Genomic DNA, 23,731 nt, shown 5'->3' on the forward strand with positions numbered 1-23,731 from the left:
AGTGCAGTTCTCCTGCTTGCATTTAGGAAGGCTTGGTAGACCATTCAAGGAGGGCTTTGCAAAGCACGGCACTCTGCTGCCACCAATTGGTCCTGTAGAGGAATTTGCTCTCCACAGAGCTATCCTACAGTTCTGGGTGGAAAATAAGATGCAACTCTCTAAATCTGACTCAGACCCCAGTGACCTATTTTCTATTGGCTGCTTCTGTGTGATATATATTGAATGCTGGGAATTGTGTGTACAATAGGAAAGCCATTTTCTGCATGCCAGCAAATCGGTCAACACAGAAGGCACAGGAATACTATGCTGCGTAGAGTCTGATTATATGTCAGAGACTCTTTTGGGAGAATTGTGATGAGTTTTTTCTTGTGGAAAGAACAGAAGGATGCACACATTAATCAGGCTGCTGCAAGTACACATTTATGATCTGAGAAAATCTTCTGCCTGCAGGAACATCGTTCCTGACATTCAGTATTATTCAGGTGTAACCGTAGAAACAAAAACAAACAGGGTTGCAGCTCTGTAGTTCGTATCTGCTCTGGGTTAATATTAAAGCAATGTCCCAAAATTGTCACCTTGAAAAGTTTTGTGGAATACTTTGTTAATGCATGTCAACCAGTATTAGTATTTTCATTAAATTTTCAACCCCTTTGCCTGTATCATACTGTAGCAGTTGTATATCTATATGAACTTGATGTATATTTGAATATATAGGTATGTATAAATATAATATAAATGTATCTGTACAATAAGCCCAGGCCTGGACATTTGGGACATTTCCAAGCAGTTTTTTAGCAGTGTTCATATGTACAAAAGGGCTTGAGGGCTATTTCTGTGTGGAAGTGAAACCTGTGTCTCATGTGAAAAATTGTCTCATCTGGCTTCTACCAGCAAGTATATCCCCAATAGCCAAGGAAGACTGCTTAACTGCAGGCTCATTGTCAGAATACTGCTCAGGTGTCCTCTCTGACCCTTCATCTGTGCTGTTGTGCATAAAGCTGTTTTATCTCCTAACTGTTCAATGCATCTAGAGATAATAAGAATCTCTACAGTTTATTCACCCCAAGACCGCTGAGAAATCATCACAACATTTGGCTCTTGAATGATCATATCTTTTGTGTGCCTTGAGAAACAAATTCACGTAGTTTGATCATTGTTTACATTAAAATGTCTCTCTTCCTAAAAAAAACGTATCCAAAATTAGTTAAATGTGTTTATGTAGCCCCAAAAGACAAAAGAACATCAATTGCAAAATTAAATAATAACTGCCGGCTTGTTTAATCAAAAGCTGTCACCTTAACAGCAGTTAGCAGTTAGGTTTAGGAATTCTTACATTCCACAAATGTGCAAGGAACACTTCACCAAGGAATTATTGTGATCCTATTCTTCTATGACTGAACAGAGTTAGTGTTTTAAACAAGATATACTTTTCTTTTTCAACACTGTTGTACATGTACTATTTACAATATTACCGGAGTAGAAGACACAGGCTTCTGTCTCACCTTCCACAATTCTGTGCTGGGAAGAATGAATCTGTGACCTATTTTGCACTGAGCGAATGTCATTATGAAAGATTTCAGATTTTGTTCTGGTGTAAGGTTATGGAGGTAATAATGAGTATCTGATGTTAATGAAAAGGTTTTTTGTCTGTGTCTGGAATTGATAAATACTCAAAACTTCCAAGTTGATACATTAACACACTTGGAGCCCCAGATCGAAGAGTGAGTTTCTGATAAGATTACAGATAAACTCAATTGGAATTTTAATAACGGAACACTTTTAATTAATTACCTCATTACATACTCCATGCACTCTGGAACTTTATGGTTGTATGCGTTCAAATATAGATCTCTATCCTGTGCAAACCTGTTCTGCTTGAAAAGTCACCCTCTAGTGCAAGAGTCTGATACTGAGCCTAGATGAAAAGGATCCTGTCTCCAAGTGTCAGTAACTACGCATGTGCATGGAAGGTTTTCCATTTCATTGTCAGTTTACTTTCTCAAGCGCAGTTCCTACCTGCCAGGGGATTTGGCTGTTGAGCAGTTTTTCTTTTGCCTTTTCTTTTAATAGGTATATTTTGCATGGCAGCAAAACTTGGTATAAATGAAACAGAGATGATGATCTTCTCTCACGTCAAAGAGGCATCACTTCATGACAGAGATTTTATGTCCCAGCTGGCCAATTAACTGCATCAACAATGGAGTGTCCTTTACCAAAAACAAAAAAAGGCAGGGAAACTTAAAAATAGAGTCATTTTCTTCACAGCTCTGTTAGACTCAGAAGCCTGTGCAGGGCAAGGTAGTAGAAAGCACAAGAGAGGTGATAATGAGTTGTGGAGTTGCCACAGGTTGTCTTCTCTTTTCTTCCTGTATTTTTAAAAACACTCTTAAAAAGTCTGACAACTGAAGAACAGTCATTGACTCTCACCTGTCTTTTTCCAGCAGCACTGACTCGTTACACATTTGACAAATTATACAAAACATTTATGAACCAGAAAGCAGGATTTACTCCAGAAAGAAGCACTTTCAGTGACATTAACTCAGGGTGAAGGGAGATGTGCTGGGAATACTTTCTGATTATGGGATTCCAAAGGTCAGTTTGTGATCATAAAGAGGATCTTGCAACCTCTGGCTTCCTCCATTTCAAAGAACCATACAAAGCATCTTCCTCTAGGGCAAGCTCTGTCTGTTTGTATTTCCACATTTGAAACAAAGGCTATGATAAGAAGTGAAAGAAACAGTGTTGGCTTTGTGAAATAATGAATAACAGAAAACAAAAGAGCTGGAGCAATTCATCAAAACAGAAGGTTTGTTTGGGTTTGGTATTACCACAGTGATACTCTATACATGAAAGTTCATGGCAACATTCTGAAAAGATTAAACCCATCATCCTGTAAAATCACAGTAAAATCTTGAATAGGAACAGGCTACACTTCATTTCCTAATGCATCTGAGGCAAAAGGTTCCTCGTTTAATACTTTCTATAAAGTATGTATAATGATATAATTTGACAGACTGTTGTAAAAACTTCTGAACTCTAAATCTAATCTAACCTCTATACCTCTAAATCTATTTTTATTCAGTTTCTTTTTTTTATGGTTCACTCACTATTCTGAGGGATAACATGTAACTGAGCGCAAAGTAAAGATTAAATCTGACCCTGCTATATGCCTTTTGCCTTTTTCCTGTCACTCTTCAGCTGGTGCCTTCTAAAGCTTTGTTTTTGCTGTTTTTTATAACTCACACTCTTCCGCACAGCAATATACTGAGTTTTCTTTCTGTGACCTTCTTCTGGAGCTATCTAAACTGAGTTCTTGCTATGATGATATAAACAGAACTGGACACATCTCTTGTTGTTATCTCCTCATTTAGTTATCTCATTTTATGTGTGGACACTTGAAGTCTCCCACTATCACACTGTCTCTTCTAGCTCAGTCAACTTCCATATCAGATGGACAGTTCACCAAATACAGTAACTTTACATTTATCATGTTAATTACGTACTCATGTAGGGTGGCATGGTGGCACAGTGGTTAGCAGGACCTTAGGTTCACATGGTTTCCTCCCACAATCCAAAGACATACTTGTAGGTTAATTGTTTTCAGAGAAAACTGTCCCTGGTGTGAGTGTCTGTGTTTCTGCTGTGTGTACCTTGTGATGTACTGCCATCCCAACCAGGAGATTCCTGTCTTCCACCCGTTGCTTGCTGGGATAGGCTCCAGTTCCCCCACAACCCTGTACTGGATAAAGTAGTTATAGAATGGATTTACTGTATGTACTCATGTATCTTCTTGGTTTGGTAGTTAACTGTAGTTAATGGAAGCATATTAGTTTCCAATAAACCTTCCTGAAACCACTTGTAGCCCTTTGTGTTTAATTAACATAACCAAGAACAAAATGTATATTACCAGTCACATCCAAAATCATCTCAAGGAAGTGTAGGTTGCAGGGACTGATATAAGCATAGGCGTTTTAGTCAAGCAATCAAATAATATTTTAAGATCTCAGTTGTACTGTATGTGTCTCAGCACATTTAGTCTTTGGATATAGTTGTCAAAGAATTATATCATCCATGAAAATAAAGAACATGATTTTGAATCATGTTTATTCAAGTCTTCCTTACAGATTAGTTATATCAGTTTTTTTACTAGGGGTATTTTGGCTTATGTGGTACAGTGTGTATTCACAAAAATAAAAAAAAACTATTTCAGAAAAAACAGATTCTCAATATTGTGACCTTTGCATTTTTACTTCCAGGTTCAGGAGGCAATGTTTAACTTACTGTGTGTATTTTCAGGGTGGGAAGATCCCAATTCGGTGGACAGCCCCAGAAGCAATAGCCTACAGGAAGTTCTCCTCAGCCAGTGATGTGTGGAGCTATGGCATTGTGATGTGGGAGGTGATGTCATACGGAGAGAGGCCCTACTGGGAGATGTCCAATCAGGACGTGAGTAGAGCACTATGACTGCTGATGTCACTGATGTGCACTCATGTTTTAAGCTGTAATGAAAGTACCTGGGTGGGCTGTTTCTTTATGCCTTTTATATAGCCTGTCCCTACTGGTAGATGTAAAATCAAGATGTGAGTTGCATTTTTCTGTCATTCCACAACATCAATGATGAGAAAAAAGGTGTACTATCAGCAGTTTTGGAGACAATGGTACTGTATGTAGACAGCCTGTAGTATATAGGCGTCCTTCATCAGGGTCTAGTCATATTAAATATACGTGTTAATAAACAAGGGACCAGACAGTATAGTTCTTGTTAACTCAACTGTTTAATACAGTATAAATTCCTTATTAAATAATAAGGAAATATATCAATTAGATTTAAAAAAAAGGTTTGCACTACTTAAAATCAGTGTATGAGGGAAACCTTTGTTGTTCTTTGAATGGAGAAAAGGAAAGGTGTACAAATATTTATAGGTTTAAAACTTAAATGTGTAAGAATGGTATTCTGTAGTGGTATACTTTTTCCAAAGCCATGCAATTCAATGTTTGTTTTATTTATACTTCTTGGCTACAATAAATGTTAATGAGATATACAATAAGAAATACATGTGTCTGGACATTTAGAGAGTATTATATTTTTATTTTATGCTTAAAAAAGATGGCATTTTGTCATTTTGTATGTTCCGCTGTTGTCTGTAGTTTTTGAAGGTCTTGAAGCTGAGGCAGAGGTGAAAGTCACAGTGTGCCAAGCTTGAGATACCCGCCATTGACTTATCTGTTAGGCCTCAGGGCTTCTGTTGGTTTGTTTCTCTGGCTGCTCTTTGAAAATCATCCTCTTTAATACTTTGTATTCCCCTGTTAAAGTCTGCTTTTTAAGTGATTATACAGCAACTGTTGGACCCCCTCCCCCCCACCAGCTGTGTCAGAAAATTAAGCAGGAGAGTGCTTTTCTTTTGTTCAGTGTTTACCTCTCCTTGTGTCCTGAAATGGGCCTCCAGCTTCACAGTCCTCACCACAGTATTTTTAAATAAAAACATTTGTAACTCCTCACACACCTCAGGGTGTGGGATGACCTAGAGATCTTACCTGACCTAGTGAATACAAAGAGAGATTTGGAAAGATTATAGAATTGTAACAACTTGCTGAATCACATTGGTACCGCATTTCAGTCACATGGATACAGTAAATGGTTTGAAAACACAGTTACTCCAAATCTGCACAACCTCAGCTCTGGGCCAGACTTGTTCCCAAGTCTGTGATTAAGACACAGACAGATTTATTTTCAGGCAGTATCACAATTTTCCTGTTGTCAGAAGCAGTTTGATTGCTGGATTTTAAATAGAAAAAAGGTGTGTTCTTAGGTGGTAAATTCTTGTGGATTGTGAAACTAACAAATAGGTTACAATTTCATGGGTGAGATTATTTATAAAAGTGAATCACAGTCTGCTGTCCTTCTGGTAGAACTTTGCAGAGCCTTTTTCTGTATGTTGGCACACATAACTCACTTGCCACAGATAGAAATGTGCTCTGAAATGTCAGGGTTTTATTTTTTGTGTGTGTCTGGGCAGAACAGAACAAACCAATTCTGCAAGAAAAATAAAAACTTTTAAAATATGGCAGATGATGCATTAATGTTCTAACAAACATGATTATATTTTTCATTGATTAAATTGTGATCTTAATTCAGATTTTCTTAAGTATGACAACATTGATTTAAAAGATGTTTGAGCAGAGAGCTGCGTCCGCATGAGCTGGCTGCATAGGAACAAGTAAAGGTTAATTCCACACTGAAAAACAGAGAGAAGAAACAATATCTGCACCTGACTCCTGAAAGAGGCTCAATAACCGAAGCACTGTGTTTCTCCTTTCTGTTTTTCATTGTGGAATTAAACTTTACTTGTTTCTTTGAACTGCAGAGTAAATTAGTAGGGGACGTTATCCATTAAACAATAAACTATGGAATGTTTTTTTAAGTCATAATAACATAATATGTACATATTTGCCCGGAAACTTGTGGTACTAAACTTATCCACCTACAACACCTAACATTTTTTCACTGTCCTTTTTTCACATCATTAAAAATATAAATGTGTCTATTTTCATTATATTTGGAACATCACAGGACGAATTAGATTAATGCAACAAGTATTCAGTTTGACCTTAGACAAATACATGCAGATAATTTTGTCTATGATACAGGCAGCTGAAGGGAAATTCTCTCCCTCCCTAATGTTAAATATCAGTGTGTACAGGAGCTGGATACATTTGATCTGTTAAATACTTACTTTTCAGGATAGACTTCTATGTACTTGAATAGTTGGACTTTTACTATATTTACTATATTTAGAATATATTTATGGAAAACATTGATTATGTTTCTTAAAATTTAGCTTAATATGAATATGAATACTACTTATACCGTATACAGTTAACTGTTTTCCTGACATCTTAACATGAACAGTTGTGAGATGGGCTAATTGAAATATGCTAATATTGTGAATATGTCTGTTTACAAAATATGAATAATAGAGTAGTTTATCATTGTTGCTGCTAATGCAGATGGTATACAATAACATCACCATTAAAAGCCTGCATTTTTTTTCTTAAATATTTAGTTGTGTTTTTACCGATTGTTTTCTATGTAATTCTGTTACAGTATATAATGACAGATCAGACAGAATGCAGATATAGATGTAGTATATACTGTAGTTAACCATAAATTTTGAACACTGTGTAGCAGTTTATGATTTGCTTTTTGCTGTTCTAAACCCTTCTAAATTCCTGTTCTGTAGATGCAGTTGAAAAAAAGGGATTACAATGATGTTTTCTCTAATCAAGATGCTGTTAGCTCATTAGTATAAATCCATTCTGCCTTCTGCATTGAAGCATGAATCAAAGTAGATGCATGTTCTCAATATAAATGTGTTTTTTATTTTTGAAATAATTCACATCACTGTTAAAGTATAGTGGAATAAATTAAATGTAATTGCTTGTACATCTGTGCCTCTGAAACCTTTTAAACAATTAGTGTCTGACTCTGATCTTAACATTTCTGGCATATCTGGGCCTAGTTGTATATTCACCCCAGAAACTGTTTAAGGTAACAAGTGTTAGTAAAAAATATTTAGTATTTGCTGCAGTTGCCTCATTATAAAAATATTGCTAGTGGCTTTTCTTTTCTTATTTACTCACTGTTAAACAATACATGCAACAGCTTAATTAAATTGAGCTTAAATGAAATAAAAAATGCTAGGGTAATATAAAGGTAATACAAAGCTATAGTGTCAAAGAAAATGGTTGAAATGTCATGTAAAAACATGTCTGGGTATCCTGTTAGGGTAAGTCTTACATATTAATTAGAACCAATAGGATATGGAAAAACTGTGGCACAGTCATACCACCTAAACTGTTGACATATCTGGGGCTTTCTGATTTCCCTTCATGGCTATTAATAAAACTGACAGACTGAAGAGTGATTCAGTTTATGATAACTGGCTCTTAAATATGCAGAGAGGGCTGATCTGCATTCCAAGTGCTGGGAGAGCACTGCGTTGATGTGTTTGTCTGAAGTGTGTCAGACTTTGGGCTGCAGTGATGTGTCATTCAGTTTGCCTCAATGGGAAAAGATTGAACAATCCTTATCAGGTCCTGTTGACAGCTGTGTACAGGGCTGAACTTTCAAATCCTATTATAGGAGTCATTAGATGTTTTTTTTTCCCGTTTCAAGTTGATTTGCATGGCCCGAGCTTTGCCAACCACCCATAGCAGGGGATAGGCAGTTGATTCATGCTGAACTACTAAGCATTGCAATAAACTAGAAAAAATCCTGTCACAGTGGACAACTATTAAATCTTATTTACCCAGAAGTGAATTTAGTTGAATACACAATCTGTATGTAAGTCTCAACAAGTCTTTAAAAGATTCTATGTTCATATAGTTTAAATTTTGTTATGTTGGTCATTCCGCGCCTGGGTTGCTATCTGTGTGGTTTCTGTAAGCTCTCCCTATGTTCATGTTGGATTTCTACAGGTGTTCCAGTTTCCTCCCACAGTCCAAAAACATACTGGTAGGTTAATTGGCTTCAGGGAATATTGGTCCTGGTCAGAGTGTGTTTGTGAGTGGGTGTGCCCTGAGATTGTCTGTCATCCCATTGAGGGTATTTCCCTTCTTGTACCCATTGCTTGCTGAGATACACTCCAGCTCCCCCGCAACCCTCAGTCAGATAATCTGGTTGGAAAAGAATTGGATTTTGGGTCTTATTGCGAAGGACTAAGTGGTCTTTTAGGAACATAAAAATAATTAAAAATTAGTCATTGGGCCCATCTTGTCCATTTGGCAGTAACTAGAATGGATCTTTGAAAAAGTACTGCAGATGGTTAACTTCTCCCAAACTTCCACCTCATTCCCAGAAATGTAGGTCCTTGATAGAACCTAAAGAATTTTTCTTGCTTAATTGGCACCAAATGTTCTCAAGAGAGGATGGGTAGGTAGACTTGTGCTGCCTTTTTATTCCCAATATACCAAGGATTTAAGAGAGCTGAGGGCAGACCTACGCCACTTGAACAAGTTTCTTCCCAGAATCCATCCTACTAAACAGACAAAGGCCTCCAACCTACGTTCTGTTAAACCGGCACTTACAACAAGTGCTTCCTAAGTGAATATTAATACCTGATAAACAAGCACGCGCTTGAGAAGGAAACCGTTTGTGACGTTTCAGTGATGGGACATCTGCGCGGCTGAGAATAAACATCAGAAATTACTCCAGGGCACCACAAAGGTGCTTTCAGTAGGCTTGTGTTCAGCTGCTCTGACAACATGATGCATTGTCTTAATCCCTCTCCTCTACTCATGGCTCCCAAAGTGAGCAAAACTGGCTGGGGAGAGCATGAGCAAAAATGCATTCAATTAACCTTCGACAGCTGGTGTACCTGGATGGCTCCTCAGCATATGCAGGAGAGGAGCTTCAGGACTTGTGAGACATGTCAAGTCCAAGACCACTTACTCACAAGGTTTAATTGCACAGGGGTCTCAGTCCAGCATAAAACATCCTCATTCTTTGTGGGTAGGAGCCCAGCAGGGATGTCTTTCAATAGAAAAAGAATGAAGATGGATGTTACAACGCAACCCAGAGCAACAATTTGGAACTATACTGGGGACGACTGAAATAGTAAAAAATTAAATTTTCTGTGTATTACATCTTCCCCGGAATTGAGAGGAATTGAGGTTTTAAGTGGCTAGGTGATACAAAACTCTCTCCTTTTTCACAGGGAGACTGTGCAGAATTGTTAAGGAGCCACCAGTTTTATTTCTTGTTCCTGCTTCTTTTAAGTCTATGTTCTGAACAGACAAAGGCTTGGGCAAAATGCAAGTCACAAATGATTAACTCATTTAACTCAAAGAGATTTCCTACTCCTGGAAACAATAATAGCGGGAAACAAGTTTGCTATCATGTACTGTACTAGTATTGTAATTAGCAACAGACTGAGGGTCAAAGTTTTCATTTGGTCCATTTCTAAGTTACAGAACAGCGGGAAGCTTGGTCATTTATTTCCTGTTGTATATTAAATAGTGCCTATAGTAGAACCCGCTACCTCCTGTCTCCCCCTGTGAGCTAATTCTGCAAAAATACACACTAGTTGGAATAAAGTCAAACAGATACTACAGTTTGATAAGAAAATGATTCTTATATAGAAGTTGTCACTATTATTTAATTGGTTGTAATACTTTTTTTTATTTAAATACACTTTTGTTTCCTATTACTTTATTAAATTTAATTCAAGCTTTATTATTCCCTGGGGGAAATGTGTTTTTTGGCCCAGTCCTATACAACAATACAAGAAGGAAGGCAAACATTACCAACAGAGAAAACAGTAAAATAGTATTACATGAGATGGGAGATTTACTTTACATTGTTTGAGAGTAATAGGGCAGTAGGGATGGAAGACATCCTGTCACTTTTACAGCAGAGGACAAAAGGGCATCTCACCTTGTAAATCGAAATTCAGTAACACATAAGTGAGATAGTATGTTAAGACCCTTTCAATAAATGACCTGTAGAAAAGTGTTAAAACTTTAATTAGACTTAGTTCTATCAAACTTTTAGGTTTATACTTCTGTTATTATTATTGTTGTGCCAAACAAAGGGCATCAGCTGAGAGTTTTTGTATTGAAATTCGTCTTTATTTCATATGCATATGGGAGTCTTGCTCTTGTATGCAAGACTCAAAAGACAACTCTTACAGTGTTCTTTTATACAGTGAAACAAATGATACAAGATACACTCCCACATAAATCTCTGCTTGCATTGTGGCTTTATAGGGTCATTCTAGAAAGCTGACCAGTACCTATATTTTCTTTACTCCTGGCTTGCTTGACAAGCAACCCCTTCTGCTGAATAGACCATTTGTTCTAGGAGAGGTCACTTGGTCATTTCCCTGAGAACTATGCCAGCTATGCGTAAAGATAAAGTGAATCTATATTATCTTTTGAGACAAGACATCCTGAGATGGAGTTAGTAAAATATAAGTAAAGAAATACATAGCCAACAAGATATACAGTGCCTTGCGAAAGTATTCGGCCCCCTTGAACTTTTCAACCTTTTGCCACATTTCAGGCTTCAAACATAAAGATATAAATTTTTTATTTTATGTGAAGAATCACCAACAAGTGGGACACAATTGTGAAGTGGAACGAAATCTATTGGATTTTTGAAACTTTTTTAACTAATAAAAAAATGAAAAGTGGGGCGTGCAAAATTATTCGGCCCCTTTACTTTCAGTGCAGCAAACTCACTCCAGAAGTTCAGCGAGGATCTCTGAATGATCCAATGTTGTCCTAAATGACTGATGGTGATAAATAGAATCCACCTGTGTGTAATCAAGTCTCTGTATAAATGCACCTGCTCTGTGATAGTCTCAAGGTTCTGTTGAAAGCGCAGAGAGCATCATGAAGACCAAGGAACACACCAGGCAGGTCCGTAATACTGTTGTGGAGAAGTTTAAAGCCGGATTTGGATACAAACAGATTTCCCAAGCTTCAAACATCCCAAGGAGCACTGTGCAAGCGATCATCTTGAAATGGAAGGAGTATCAGACCACTGCAAATCTACCAAGACCTGGCCGTCCCTCTAAACTTTCAGCTCAGACAAGGAGAAGACTGATCAGAGATGCAGCCAAGAGGCCCATGATCACTCTGGATGAACTGCAGAGAACTACAGCTGAGGTGGGAGAGTCTGTCCATAGGACAACAATCAGTCTTACACTGCACAAATCTGGCCTTTATGGAAGAGTGGCAAGAAGAAAGCCATTTCTCAAAGATATCCATAAAAAGTCTCGTCTAAAGTTTGCCACAAGCCACCTGGGAGACACCCCAAACATGTGGAAGAAGGTGCTCTGGTCAGATGAAACCAAAATCAAACTTTTTGGCCACAATGCAAAACGATATGTTTGGCGTAAAAGCAACACAGCTCATCACCCTCAACACACCATCCCCACTGTCAAACATGGTGGTGGCAGCATCATGGTTTGGGCCTGCTTTTCTTCAGCAGGGACAGGGAAGATGGTTAAAATTGAGGGGAAGATGGATGCAGCCAAATACAGGACCATTCTGGATGAAAACCTGTTGGAGTCTGCAAAAGACCTGAAACTGGGACGGAGATTTATCTTCCAACAAGACAATGATCCCAAACATACAGCAAAATCTACAAAGGAATGGTTCACAAATAAACGTATCCAGGTGTTTGAATGGCCAAGTCAAAGTCCAGACCTGAATCCAATCGAGAATCTGTGGAAAGAGCTGAAAACTGCTGTTCACAAACGCTCTCCATCCAACCTCACTGAGCTCGAGCTGTTTTGCAAGGAAGAATGCGCAAGAATTTCAATCTCTCGATGTGCAAAACTGATAGAGACATACCCCAAGCGACTTGCAGCTGTAATCGCAGCAAAAGGTGGCTCTACAAAGTATTAACGCAAGGGGGCCGAATAATTTTGCACGCCCCACTTTTCATTTTTTTATTAGTTAAAAAAGTTTCAAAAATCCAATAGATTTCGTTCCACTTCACAATTGTGTCCCACTTGTTGGTGATTCTTCACATAAAATAAAAAATTTATATCTTTATGTTTGAAGCCTGAAATGTGGCAAAAGGTTGAAAAGTTCAAGGGGGCCGAATACTTTCGCAAGGCACTGTAATACAAACTTTTAGTACAAACTTTAAGTTAATTCCGTCATTATTATAACTTCTTCTTCCTCTCACCTGATATTTTTCGGCGGTATCTTGTAAATCCAGATCTCAACAAGAGATTGAAGCGATTTCCTCTAGCACCTTACGAAGGATGTGTGCAGTGCTCGTTAGTGTGATCTTCTGAACTTCGCCTGCTGATGGATGGCCTGGGAGCAACAAAAGGTTATGATCAAATCCCTTTTTGAGTGTCCCTAGTGCTCCAACTATGACTGGCACAAGTCTTGTCTTCACATTCCACATTCCGCTGATCTCAATTTCCAATTTCCAATCATGACGTTCGAGTCATCTGGAATGGTTATATCGATCAGCAGGCATGTTTTCTCTTTCTTGTCATGCAGCACAATGTCAGGACGGTTCGGTCTGTGACTATAGGCATGTCCCACATGATGGTGATATTGGTGGTGTTGACAACCTTTTCGGGTACGTGCTCGTAGTACTTGTCAGGCACTTGTACCCCCATATGTTTGCACATTGTCCAGTGGATATAGCTGGCCACCTTGTTGTGTCTGTTGGTGTACTCAGACGGTGCAAGTGTTGTACAGCCTGCAACAATATGTTCTTCTGCCTTGCTGCACATTCTGCATTTGCTATCAACTGGCTGTTCCAAAATCAACCTTTCTGTCTCTCCTTTTAGACCAAAACTGTGTAACCATACGAAGGACGCCTCTTTATCAACTGCTGGTGTGTCGAGATCTCAATAGAATTGTCCATGTAATGACTTGCTCTTGAGCTGTTCTATTTTCTTTCTTTCAATGCTGAGCTTGAGTTGATTCTTGAGCTCGAGCGGTCTCTTGCTTCAAGTACTTCTCCTTGATAAGTTCACCTTCTTTTTGGAGAGAGTATTTTGCTTTGCCGGAATCATGCTCCTTCACAAGCCTGGTAAACATATCTTTGCCTAGCTTGATGTAGTCTCTTAGGCCGGCGATGGCTGAGTTGCAAGCGGACTCTAGTTCAACTAGTCCATGTCCACCAATAATAATAATAAAATTAATAATAATAATAATAATTATATTGTTTTGATGTTGTTTTTGTTTGATCACTTTATCACTTTCACGTTTCGCTGATAAACTTGGATTAGCTCTACAAACTCAAGTAAAGACCTCCTTGAAACATCTCTCCATCCTCACCACTTTCATCATTTTGTATTTTCAGCATCTTCATTAGGAGTCGCATGAAGCAAAGTCAGCAAATTCAAATCTGCATTAATTATTTACATCTAACACCATCAGGAATGCAGTCTTTTCATTTCATTATAGCATCAGTATTACTATATGACTTCTCACGACTTTACAGTACATATAGTGGTGGGGAACAGAAGATATCTGAACATTTTGTTGCCTAGGCATGTGATAAGCTTGTCAAGAAAGGCTGTAGAGGTATGTAAATTGATCACAGCTAAAACTGGAAACTAAAACTTGAGTTTCTAATGCATTTTGTGTAGCTCCCCCGTTTTACGTTATAAATAAGTTAATATTGCGGTATGGGAGCAGGAAGGATTGAGCTTGAGAGGTAGAAAAACTGGGAGAAACAAAGAAATCTTTGTTCTGATTGTGTTTGTAATGATACTGATTTTTACTTTTTAGTTTTGGTGTCAAAACATGAATTGCAAGACAGCAAAATAAAATTAGACACTCCTCTCCTCCTCTTCATTCCTTAAATCACTTTTCTTGTGGTTTTGAGATCTTCACCTTATCCTTGAAGGTGAATATCTAAATCTAGTTCCAAATTCCATAAACCTGAGAAGAGCCCCTCTCCCTCATCATAAAGAATGAAAATTGACAGGACAGTTTGTTTTCCTTTTTAATCTTATTAGTATTGATTGTCTAATTACAGTGCAAGTACATTATTAAAAAGTATTTAAAGAGTTACTGTCATTGCCATTTCCTTTCAAATTCCTTTTAAATTCATTGCGAGTACTGACTCATCCCAGGCCCTCCACATAAACTGAATATCACCGCACACAATGCTCTCTAATCACTGGATGAGCGATAACACAGGTCTTACACACATGGTCAGTTTCCAAGCCCTTTTCAAAAAACACATGATCCCAGGTTTTCTTTTAGAAATCCTTTTGAAAAGAGTTTGGAAAAAATAAATGTTAGCTTTATATTCATGTATGCAGTTAAAGTGGTGTGGTAAATGTTAAATGAAGTTCACCGAGCCTTGGGGAATTGGGCTGAGATCGCCTGAGCTGAGCCAGGTCACCCATGTTTCTTGCAGGTGATCTTGTCGATAGAAGAAGGATACCGTCTTCCTGCTCCCATGGGATGTCCCGTAACCCTGCACCAGCTCATGCTGCACTGCTGGCAGAAGGAGAGGAGCCACCGGCCCAAGTTCACCGACATCGTCAGTTTCCTGGACAAGCTCATCCGTAACCCCAGCAGCCTACAAACGCTTGTGGAGGATGTGCAAGGGTAGGAGCTGATTTAGTGATTTGGGGCTGATCCCTTGATTGGCTATGTGAAGAAGTCATAGACAATGCCAGTGTCCTCCAAAACCATTTGGATTATCATTCCACATGAACCCCAGGTTAATTAACTGAACTACGGTTATTGTCCACATTCACATAATTAGTCCAGCTTTGGAAAATCACTGATGATATCGAGATGCTTGGTTTGAGGTGCAAAATGAGCAAACCAGAGCTGGCTCAGTATTTCAGTAGTTTATTAAATTAGCTGGCTATTAAATAAGCATTCAATATTTTGACTACAATTTCCCCTCTAACTTTCTTTGCAGTTTCTTCACTGGCTGCAGATTCTGCCCCACACTTCTGTTCTATGATGAAAGACTTTCAGAACTGAGCACTCCCTATGAAGAGGAACTTTAAAATGCATAACGTTTATAATTTATGTGTTAATAAGGGGGAGTGGAGAATGTAGGAGAGTGTAAATTAATAAGACTTTGGCACTTGCACAAAATCTTTCTCATTGTTTGTCTTTTCTATGCATTTATCTTTGCTTTTATGTCTGCAGTTTGCCAGAATCCCCTGGAGATGTCCCAGAATACCCTTTATTCATCTCAATTGGTGACTGGCTGGACTCCATTAAAATGAGCCAGTATAAAAACAATTTCATGGCAGCAGGTTTCACTACCCTGGACTCCGTAACACGGATGAGCATTGAGTGAGTACCGTTCAGCCCACAAAAAGAAAGTGTTAAAGTACTGCAGAGTAAAGGAATATGCACAAAAATCTTTCAGATGTGCTCATACAAAGACAAATTCAAAAGTGTTAAAGATAACAGCAATGACATCATAAAACATGGCAAATTCATATAAGTAGAATATGACAGAGAAAGGCAATGTAAACACTATATATTGTCCTCTGAAAGCACTGGGACAGCAAAGTCAAAACTTTTTGCTTTTTACCTCCAACCAATATATGAACTATGATCATAAGTTTAATATGTATGATAAGTAAAATATAATATCTGTTTTATTTTTGGTACGTCCATGCATACATTTGCTTGTACTAGAACAAACAAATGTTTTAAGTTTAACCCAAAGATTTCAAGAGACTAGAAGTATTAGTATAGATCAGAAGTGAACATTCACTTTAAGTACATTTCAGAATGTAATAGTATGGTTGCATATCCCAATGAGGGAATAACTGCCAGACATTTGTCACCCGTTGAGCTTCCATTCTGTTTAGTTAATCATTTTATATGCTTTGCCAGAGCTACTTTGAGTTATTGTGCGTTTGTGGGGTGTTCCGACATTAATTATTTCTTTAACATGTGAAATGCAGGTCGTTCTTTTTAGATCTGGGCTTGAGTTATATAAGATCTTGCACTATTCCTCCTGATGAACTCTTTGGTTGCACCGGCTGCATGTTGTGGGGTAATTTTCAGGCTGCACGGTGAAGCTCCTCCCAATATGCATCAAAGCAACTTTCTTCTATAAAAGCAGACAAAAAGTTGCAGACTCTTTTCTGCAGTAGCCATCGTTATCCAAAAAGATGAAGAAGCCTGTTCCAGAGGTGAGCATGCATCCCCAGGCCATATTACCTTTCATATCCCCTGCTGTTTGCTCAGTTGTACAAAGATGAACAAGGAGAGCTTTTGTAGAGAGATCAGACCAAGGTAAACCTTTACCGAAGAAACAAAGGAACTGCAGATGTTCCAAACAACAACACCACATCAGTGAAGCATGGCCTGTCCTGAGCATTCATGGCTGCCTCTGTAACTGTTTCTGTTCTAATATGATCAAATATTTGCATAGGACTACCCGAAAATAAAATGTACATTTAATGTATTTATATTGTAATTTTCATTTATATTCATCCCCTGATCACAAATACAAATTGCAGTATTGACTTTGCTGTCTCAGCACTTTTGGAGGCCACTGTATATCCCAGGGGTCCTGCCCTCCTTGACTCCCGGTGTAGTATAGTCAGGCCTAGCTGGAGGAGCAATCACAGGGCTGATCTCTCAGCTCCTGGGTCATCATTCATAGACAGTAAACATTTCCACAGTAAAATGCCACTTAGTTGCACCACAGTGTGTTTAATAACTTGTTGAATATGTTATTTTTCTTATCTTTCTGTTCTTTCTTCCTTTGTTCCTCCCTTCCTTGGTTACGTCTTTCCTTCACCCTTTTCTTCGTTACTTCCTTCATCATTTTCTTTCTTCCTTCTTTCATCACTTCCTTTCTTCCTTCTTTCATCACTTCCTTCTTTCCAGTGATGTCAGGAGGATTGGCGTCACGCTAATTGGTCACCAGAGAAGGATAGTGAGCAGTATACAGACATTGAGGCTCCAGATTCTACACATGCAGGAGAAGGGCTTTCATGTATGAAATACAGCGGACAGACAGACAGCCCTCTCCTGTGCCTCGGCTTTTTTTTTTCCAATAGGAAGACTTTTTTCCTGCAAGTCCTACGGGACGGTCCTGCAAAAGCAACAAACTGTAAACCCTTTGGCACAATTTTAGAAACAGTAAAACTGGCTTCCTTTCGACTTCCAATAAATGAACTCTGTAACCAAGACTGTTTTTAATGACTGGAAGACAACCATGCCAAGCAAAGGAGACATGACTCCTTCAGACTTTTTTACAACAAACTTTGTGGTCAGCTGTCGAAGACAATAAGCCTTGTGGTGGCAACAGTATTGCTAAGTATAGAATTGTATGGTAAATTTGGGGATGTAATCTACAGATTTTCTGTTTTTTTCATGTTTTGTGACCATGTAGCTGCTAATATCAAATGTGCAATCAAAGGATTGTCCTTAATATATTAATTACTTTATAGTTTGATAAGTAAAAGTCATAAGGTATTCTTGTTAAGTTATTGAAATCTTCCCAGATTATCTGGTATGCTGATACTTGAAAAACATGAAGAGCCAATTTTAGGTATGAATTATTGAATGTTGTCAACTTTTAAGTGTATAATCCATTTACCGATTATTATCTTAACCTAATATTTATATGTGTGCGGTCCTGTTTGTGAAAGCCCTAGTAAATTTTCTGTTTTATTTCTTTAGTCCTTTAATTAATTCAGTTTACTCAGCAATATATGCAGTTATTATAAAACAATTCAATAACAGAAATAAAAATTTTGTTACCAGTTTAACAAAGTCATAACCGTACAGACATGTCCACCTCAGGCACTATGATTTGAGGGAACTATGCTAAAAGTCCAGTTTTGTAAAGTTGAATAGTCTTCATTCTAACTGAAGCCTTTCGTAGTATAGTTTCAGTAGCTGTTGAGTGCCCACTCCCCCGATTGTTTTGTCATAAAGGGGAGATCTGACAATGTGTAGGTTCAGCCAGCGTTCTGAGTGACGGAAATGGAATCCAATCGCATATGTTCCTGTACCTGTGAATGGCCAATAGTGAGTAGTAACTTTGGAAATCGTATATCCAGAATACTAAAGAGAAACTGAAGAGGTGAATTGTGACAGCCAGTCTGAACAAAGCCAGCGAGACAGGAAGAGAGGTCCCCCATAGCCTTTCAAAAAGGCCTTTCAGGCCCCACAGTAAAATAACAGAAGCCTTCCCTCCTGTGGACTGATGTGTGAACTGCAACATCATGTAAAGACCTAGTGATTCTTTGGTTTGAAAAGTCCAGGCACAGCGGAGAACAAGAGAATTGGGGATGCTGTATATTAAATGCCAGTTGCCACATACAAATGCCATGGAGCACCCTCATTCATGCCTCTTAATGTGAGACAGTGACATCTTCCATTGACAATGAAAACATTCAGCACATGTTCAAATGCACAGCATGCCTTCCAGGTCGACAGAGTGAGCTGGTCCCATGTGCTCCAGACTGCTACAACGCTCAAGATTTGAAGACACAGAAACGGTGTTTAGCAAATGTTACTGCTGAGCAATGTAATGAGATTTTTTGTACAAAGTACAAGTTACTTATAATTCTTGTATTTTATTTTTCTATAATTTCCAAAGAGGCATTGTCAGGTCTTACAGACTATATACGCCTGTTTATGAGGATATTTATTAGCAAATAAAAGTTACAGTTCTGGTGGTTACCTAGAGTGACTGTTGCTTTGTAAATGTACAAATTGGGTTTTTTTCTTTATCCAAAAAATAATATCTTATCTTCATTTACACTTACTGTACTCACATTATCTTTTTGGAACTAGAATCACAAACAAAACTCATTGGCCTACACAGTACATAAAACCGTGGTTCTTATGTGACGATATTGAGACATTTGCATACTCATTTTATAAATAAGAGAACAATACCTTGACAGGGTGTGTTTCTTCAGGAATTCAAATACAAAACATCTTTGGAACCAAAGATCAACATATCCACCAATAGGTTTAAAAAGAACACAGGAGCTATTATACACATTGTTTTACCAAAAACCAGAATACACAAAAATATAAGAAAGGCAACAATTTGGCCCATCTAGCAAGTTCAATCTAATTGAGGAGCCATTTCTTAAACCAGGGTTTCAACTTCAACAACATACTGTACTATCTCTGGGTAGCCTTTTCCTTACTCCCACAACCCTTTCTGTAAATACACACCTTCTGTTCTCAGATTTAAATGCACCTTCACATACTGTACATTCCACTAGTCACCTTTGGTTCACTGTTGATTCTGCAGAAATCTGCCGAGTTGACTTCGTCCAGGCCTTTCAGGATTTTACTTACTTGCATCAGGTCTCATTGTATTCTCTATTACCCATTCTACTGTCATTGTTAAAATTTACAGACTCCTCGAGCATAATGATGCATTTTTAGGTGAGTTTGTGGATTTTCTTGCACTGTTGTGTTTCGGATTTAATAAGATCATTATTCGTGGTGATTTTAATATTCACATTGATTCACAGCTTTCCAATTTAGCAAACTTATACCTTACTATTTTCCAACATTTTGTCTCTCTTGGGGGTTCGTTAAGTCTGGTGTTCCTCAGGGCCCCGATACTGGGATAATAATAATAATTGCTTACACTTATATAGTGCTTTTCTGGACACTCCACTCAAAGCGCTTTACAGGTAATGGGGACTCCCCTCCACCACCACCAATGTGCAGCATCCACCTGGATGATGCGACGGCAGCCATAGTGCGCCAGAATGCTCACCACACATCAGCTATCAGTGGGGAGGAGAGCAGAGTAATGAAGCCAATTCACAGAGGGGGATTGTTAGGAGGCCATGATAGATAACAGCCGATGGGGAAATTTGGCCAGGATGCCGGGGTTACACCCCTACTCTTTTCGAAAAACACCCTGGGATTTTTAATGACCACAGAGAGTCAGGACCTCGGTTTTACGTCTCATCCGAAGGACGGCGCCTGTTTACAGTATAGTGTCCCCGTCACTACACTGGGGCATTAGGACCCACATGAGCCGCAGGGTGAGCGCCCCCTGCTGGCCCCACTAACGCCTCTTCCAGCAGCAACCTTAGTTTTTCCCAGGAGGTCTCCCATCCAGGTACTGACCAGGCTCACACCTGCTTAGCTTCAGTGGGTTGCCAGTTGTGAGTTGCAGGGTGATATGGCTGCTGGCTGCTGGATACCTAATATTCAGCATTTACATGTTCTCACTTGATCAGTTATTAAAATCAAATGGGTTGAAATATCATTTCTATGTCACAATACTCAAATCTATGCCCCATACCAAACCTGACACTGAAGTGACTGTTTCTGTACTCTCTAATTGCATTTCTTACATAAAATCCTGGATTTCTCAAAATTTTCTTTATTTAAACTGTGACAAGACTGAAGTCATGTTTGAATTCCAATCTAAATTGATGTTAATCATTCTAATTTGGTATCATCTGTAAACTAGTTTACTGCCTATTCCAGAATCTAGAACATTGATATAAAATAAGAAAAGCAGTGGTCCTAATACAGAACCCTGTGGTACTCCACTAATTACATCATCTCAATTTCACTATTCCACTCTTATTTGCACCCTATTTTTTCTATTTAATAATCAATTCTCAATCCAAACACTTGTGTTTCCATGAATACCTACTGCCTGTAATTTGAAAATTACATTTTGAGGATTGAGAACTTCCCCCTCTTTGTTATTTACATTAATAATCTCAAAACATTAATCTCAAAACAAATATTAAAAAATCACTTGTACTTTGATTAGATTGACAAGCAGGTTGAGTTAAGTTGTTTACTCTGTTATACATTGTAATGGAGTCATTCATTTTATCAGACACATCCACACTATGCTATACAAAATGAGATATGGGATTTCTAAGTAAATTAGGCCTCCACCACAACCAAGCTACTATTTCCATATCAGCAGTCTTATATAAATGAGGAGTCAGCAGAGGTGAGTCAGCTTCATCTGGTTACAATTTTAGAACATAATGTTTTGACAGTTTCTGCTTCACTGTTCTCAGCAACTTCACTGCAGATCAAAGAGAACAAATGCCAACAGAGACAAGAATGGTATCTTTTCTTTAACAGTTACAATAGTGAGGCGGCCAAATTCTTCTCCAAAGGAAATTGTGGAAACAAACAGCAGCTCAAGAGAATCTTGAAGAGAATACGTTGCATTTATGTATCCAAGGGCAACATGAGCCTCAAAAGCAACTGAGTTCACATTTGCAACAAAAATTAAGTCATTTTCAAAGCTCCTTGATTCCAGACACATATTGAGTAACAGGTCAGAATACACTATTTGCCAGAGTTTGCATTGCAGACAAAATATGTGTACAGAGGGTGTTCGGTCTTTAACGATCTTCATCGGGCAGTGATTGGATTCAATTAGATTTCTTCTTTGGAGGTTCTGTTCTCTCTTCTCAGTTGATGTGATGGTATCAGTTGCACACAAGCTGTTATCAACCCACAGATAATTCTGGATCAGTAACAAAACCCAAAAGCCGTTAGATTGTAAAACTACAGCCTACCATACTGTCTCAGCTATTTATACTGTCAGAGACAATAGTTTACTCATGCTTGTGGATTAATTATTTCTCAATTCTGTATTGTATCAAATTGTTCTTCTTAGGATCTGTATGATTAAAATGTTGGAATTTTTTCTATTAGAAAAACAAAAAATTCCGAATTGTCCTTCCTGCTGCACTACATCTGGTCTCTTTTTCAGAAGACATTTAAAAATTGTAAGCATTTCCCAGACAAACATTGTGCATTAAAATCTCACCAAAGCGATAAACTAAGAAAGGTGCATTACAGTTAACAGCAGGAATATGAAGAAATCTATTGAATTTTTTTTAGCCATTCTTTTGGGTACAGCAGGACACTGAAGTCTCCACTCTCTGTTAACTACTTTTGATTAAGATTTTCAGCCCTTCCATGTTCAAATGATATTGGAAAATTGTGTAAATACAAGCTCAATTAGCAAACTATGGAGAAACTGGACCTACACAGGTGGGATTGGTAATCAAATGGGATTCTATTAAAAGGGTCACCATTAAACATGCAGTCATGGTGCCTACTTACTGTACTATGACAGAGCAACGCAGTTACTTAGTCTCCGGTAACTGATTTAATCAGTGCATATTTCTACATCCTTCTTGCCATGCTTAATATGCATCTGGTCTGGAGGAGGGAGGAAACTTGACTCTGACTTGCATGTCTATTAGGATAATGGAATAATGAAAACTAAAGAGTGGCAGACATACAACATAGTTACTCTCAGTCACCAAAGTTTTAGGCATTTCATGCCACTTGCAAACATGATGTTCTCAAAACCACAAGTTTTTACTTTATAAACAGGGGGTATACAAAAACAGCCTTTTAGAGGTCTGCCCTTTCAATCACTGCCTGGAAAGCTCTCCTAGAGGAAGGGGTGCTGTTAAGGAACACCAGGAATGAGCTGCTGACGAAACAGGGTGGTGAAAAAGTGGCCTTTTGTGAAATTAAACTCAGTTTCAAACATTTGTTATGTGATTGCTGCAGGAAGTTCCAAATGGTGAATCCCAGAACATTTGTCTATTAAGAATATATGGTGTATATCACTTTTACTAGGGCTAAGCAACTAAACAGCGCCAAATCTGATTTTGGCACACCAGCTCTCACATACTGCAACTGTGCTGAAGTGGTACACAAACACTGCATCTGTAGCAGGGGTTTCCAGTCCTGGTCTTGCAGTAACCCTGTGTCTGCTGGTTCTGTGTCCATCTGGGACCAGGGCTGATTGCTGCCTGTGGCTGATCTGCTTGCTGGTTTGCAGATTTTTTTTCTGCACCAGCAAGCAGATCAGCCACAGGTAGCAACTAGCCCTGGTGATTATGAGCCTAGTTGGAATAAAAATCAGCAGACACAGGGGCATTCCAAGAGCAGGACTGCGAAACACTACTCTATAGAGTTGGAAATATTGGTTTAGGCTCCTCCTTAGACTACGGATCAGGTTCCATTGTAAAACAAGCTGTAAATGGGACACCAGGAGTTTCCAATCCTGGTCCTGGGGACATGCACACCTTCTGGGTTTTTAACAGATTCAAACATGTTGGTGGCTGCCTATTAACTATCTCATTTATTAAGTAGTTTTAGATCTCCAACCTTTGTCTTTGTTCTATCCAAGGACTCTTGGTTCTATTAAGGACTCGAGCTCAGCTGCACTAAAAACCACCAGCTGTGGGGCGGGGGACAT

General features: G+C 38.5%; 1 protein-coding gene and 1 long non-coding RNA gene across 2 annotated transcripts in view; one reads left to right on the forward strand and one right to left on the reverse strand.

Annotated features, from left to right (window-relative positions):
- epha6 (eph receptor A6) overlaps positions 1-19,173 on the forward strand; it is a 294,006-nt gene extending 274,833 nt beyond the window's left edge. Inside the window, exons 14-17 of the mRNA XM_088608898.1 lie at positions 4,297-4,446; positions 14,909-15,102; positions 15,661-15,810; positions 17,368-19,173. Coding sequence (XP_088465024.1) covers positions 4,297-4,446; positions 14,909-15,102; positions 15,661-15,810; positions 17,368-17,482 — 609 coding nt within the window. The 3' untranslated portion in view covers positions 17,483-19,173. The remainder of the gene's footprint in view (positions 1-4,296; positions 4,447-14,908; positions 15,103-15,660; positions 15,811-17,367) is intronic.
- LOC148676572 (uncharacterized) lies at positions 3-4,354 on the reverse strand. The gene is made up of 4 exons (XR_015927622.1): positions 4,282-4,354; positions 3,651-3,739; positions 2,017-2,207; positions 3-1,179 (listed from the first exon to the last, which is right to left on the reverse strand). It is a non-coding gene; the product is annotated as an uncharacterized LOC148676572 (long non-coding RNA).
- Positions 19,174-23,731: the final 4,558 nt, after the last annotated feature.

The sequence above is a fragment of the Lepisosteus platostomus genome, chromosome 2, assembly GCF_059453375.1.
Source record: "Lepisosteus platostomus isolate fLepPlt1 chromosome 2, fLepPlt1.hap1, whole genome shotgun sequence".
NCBI classification, from domain to species: domain Eukaryota; kingdom Metazoa; phylum Chordata; class Actinopteri; order Semionotiformes; family Lepisosteidae; genus Lepisosteus; species Lepisosteus platostomus.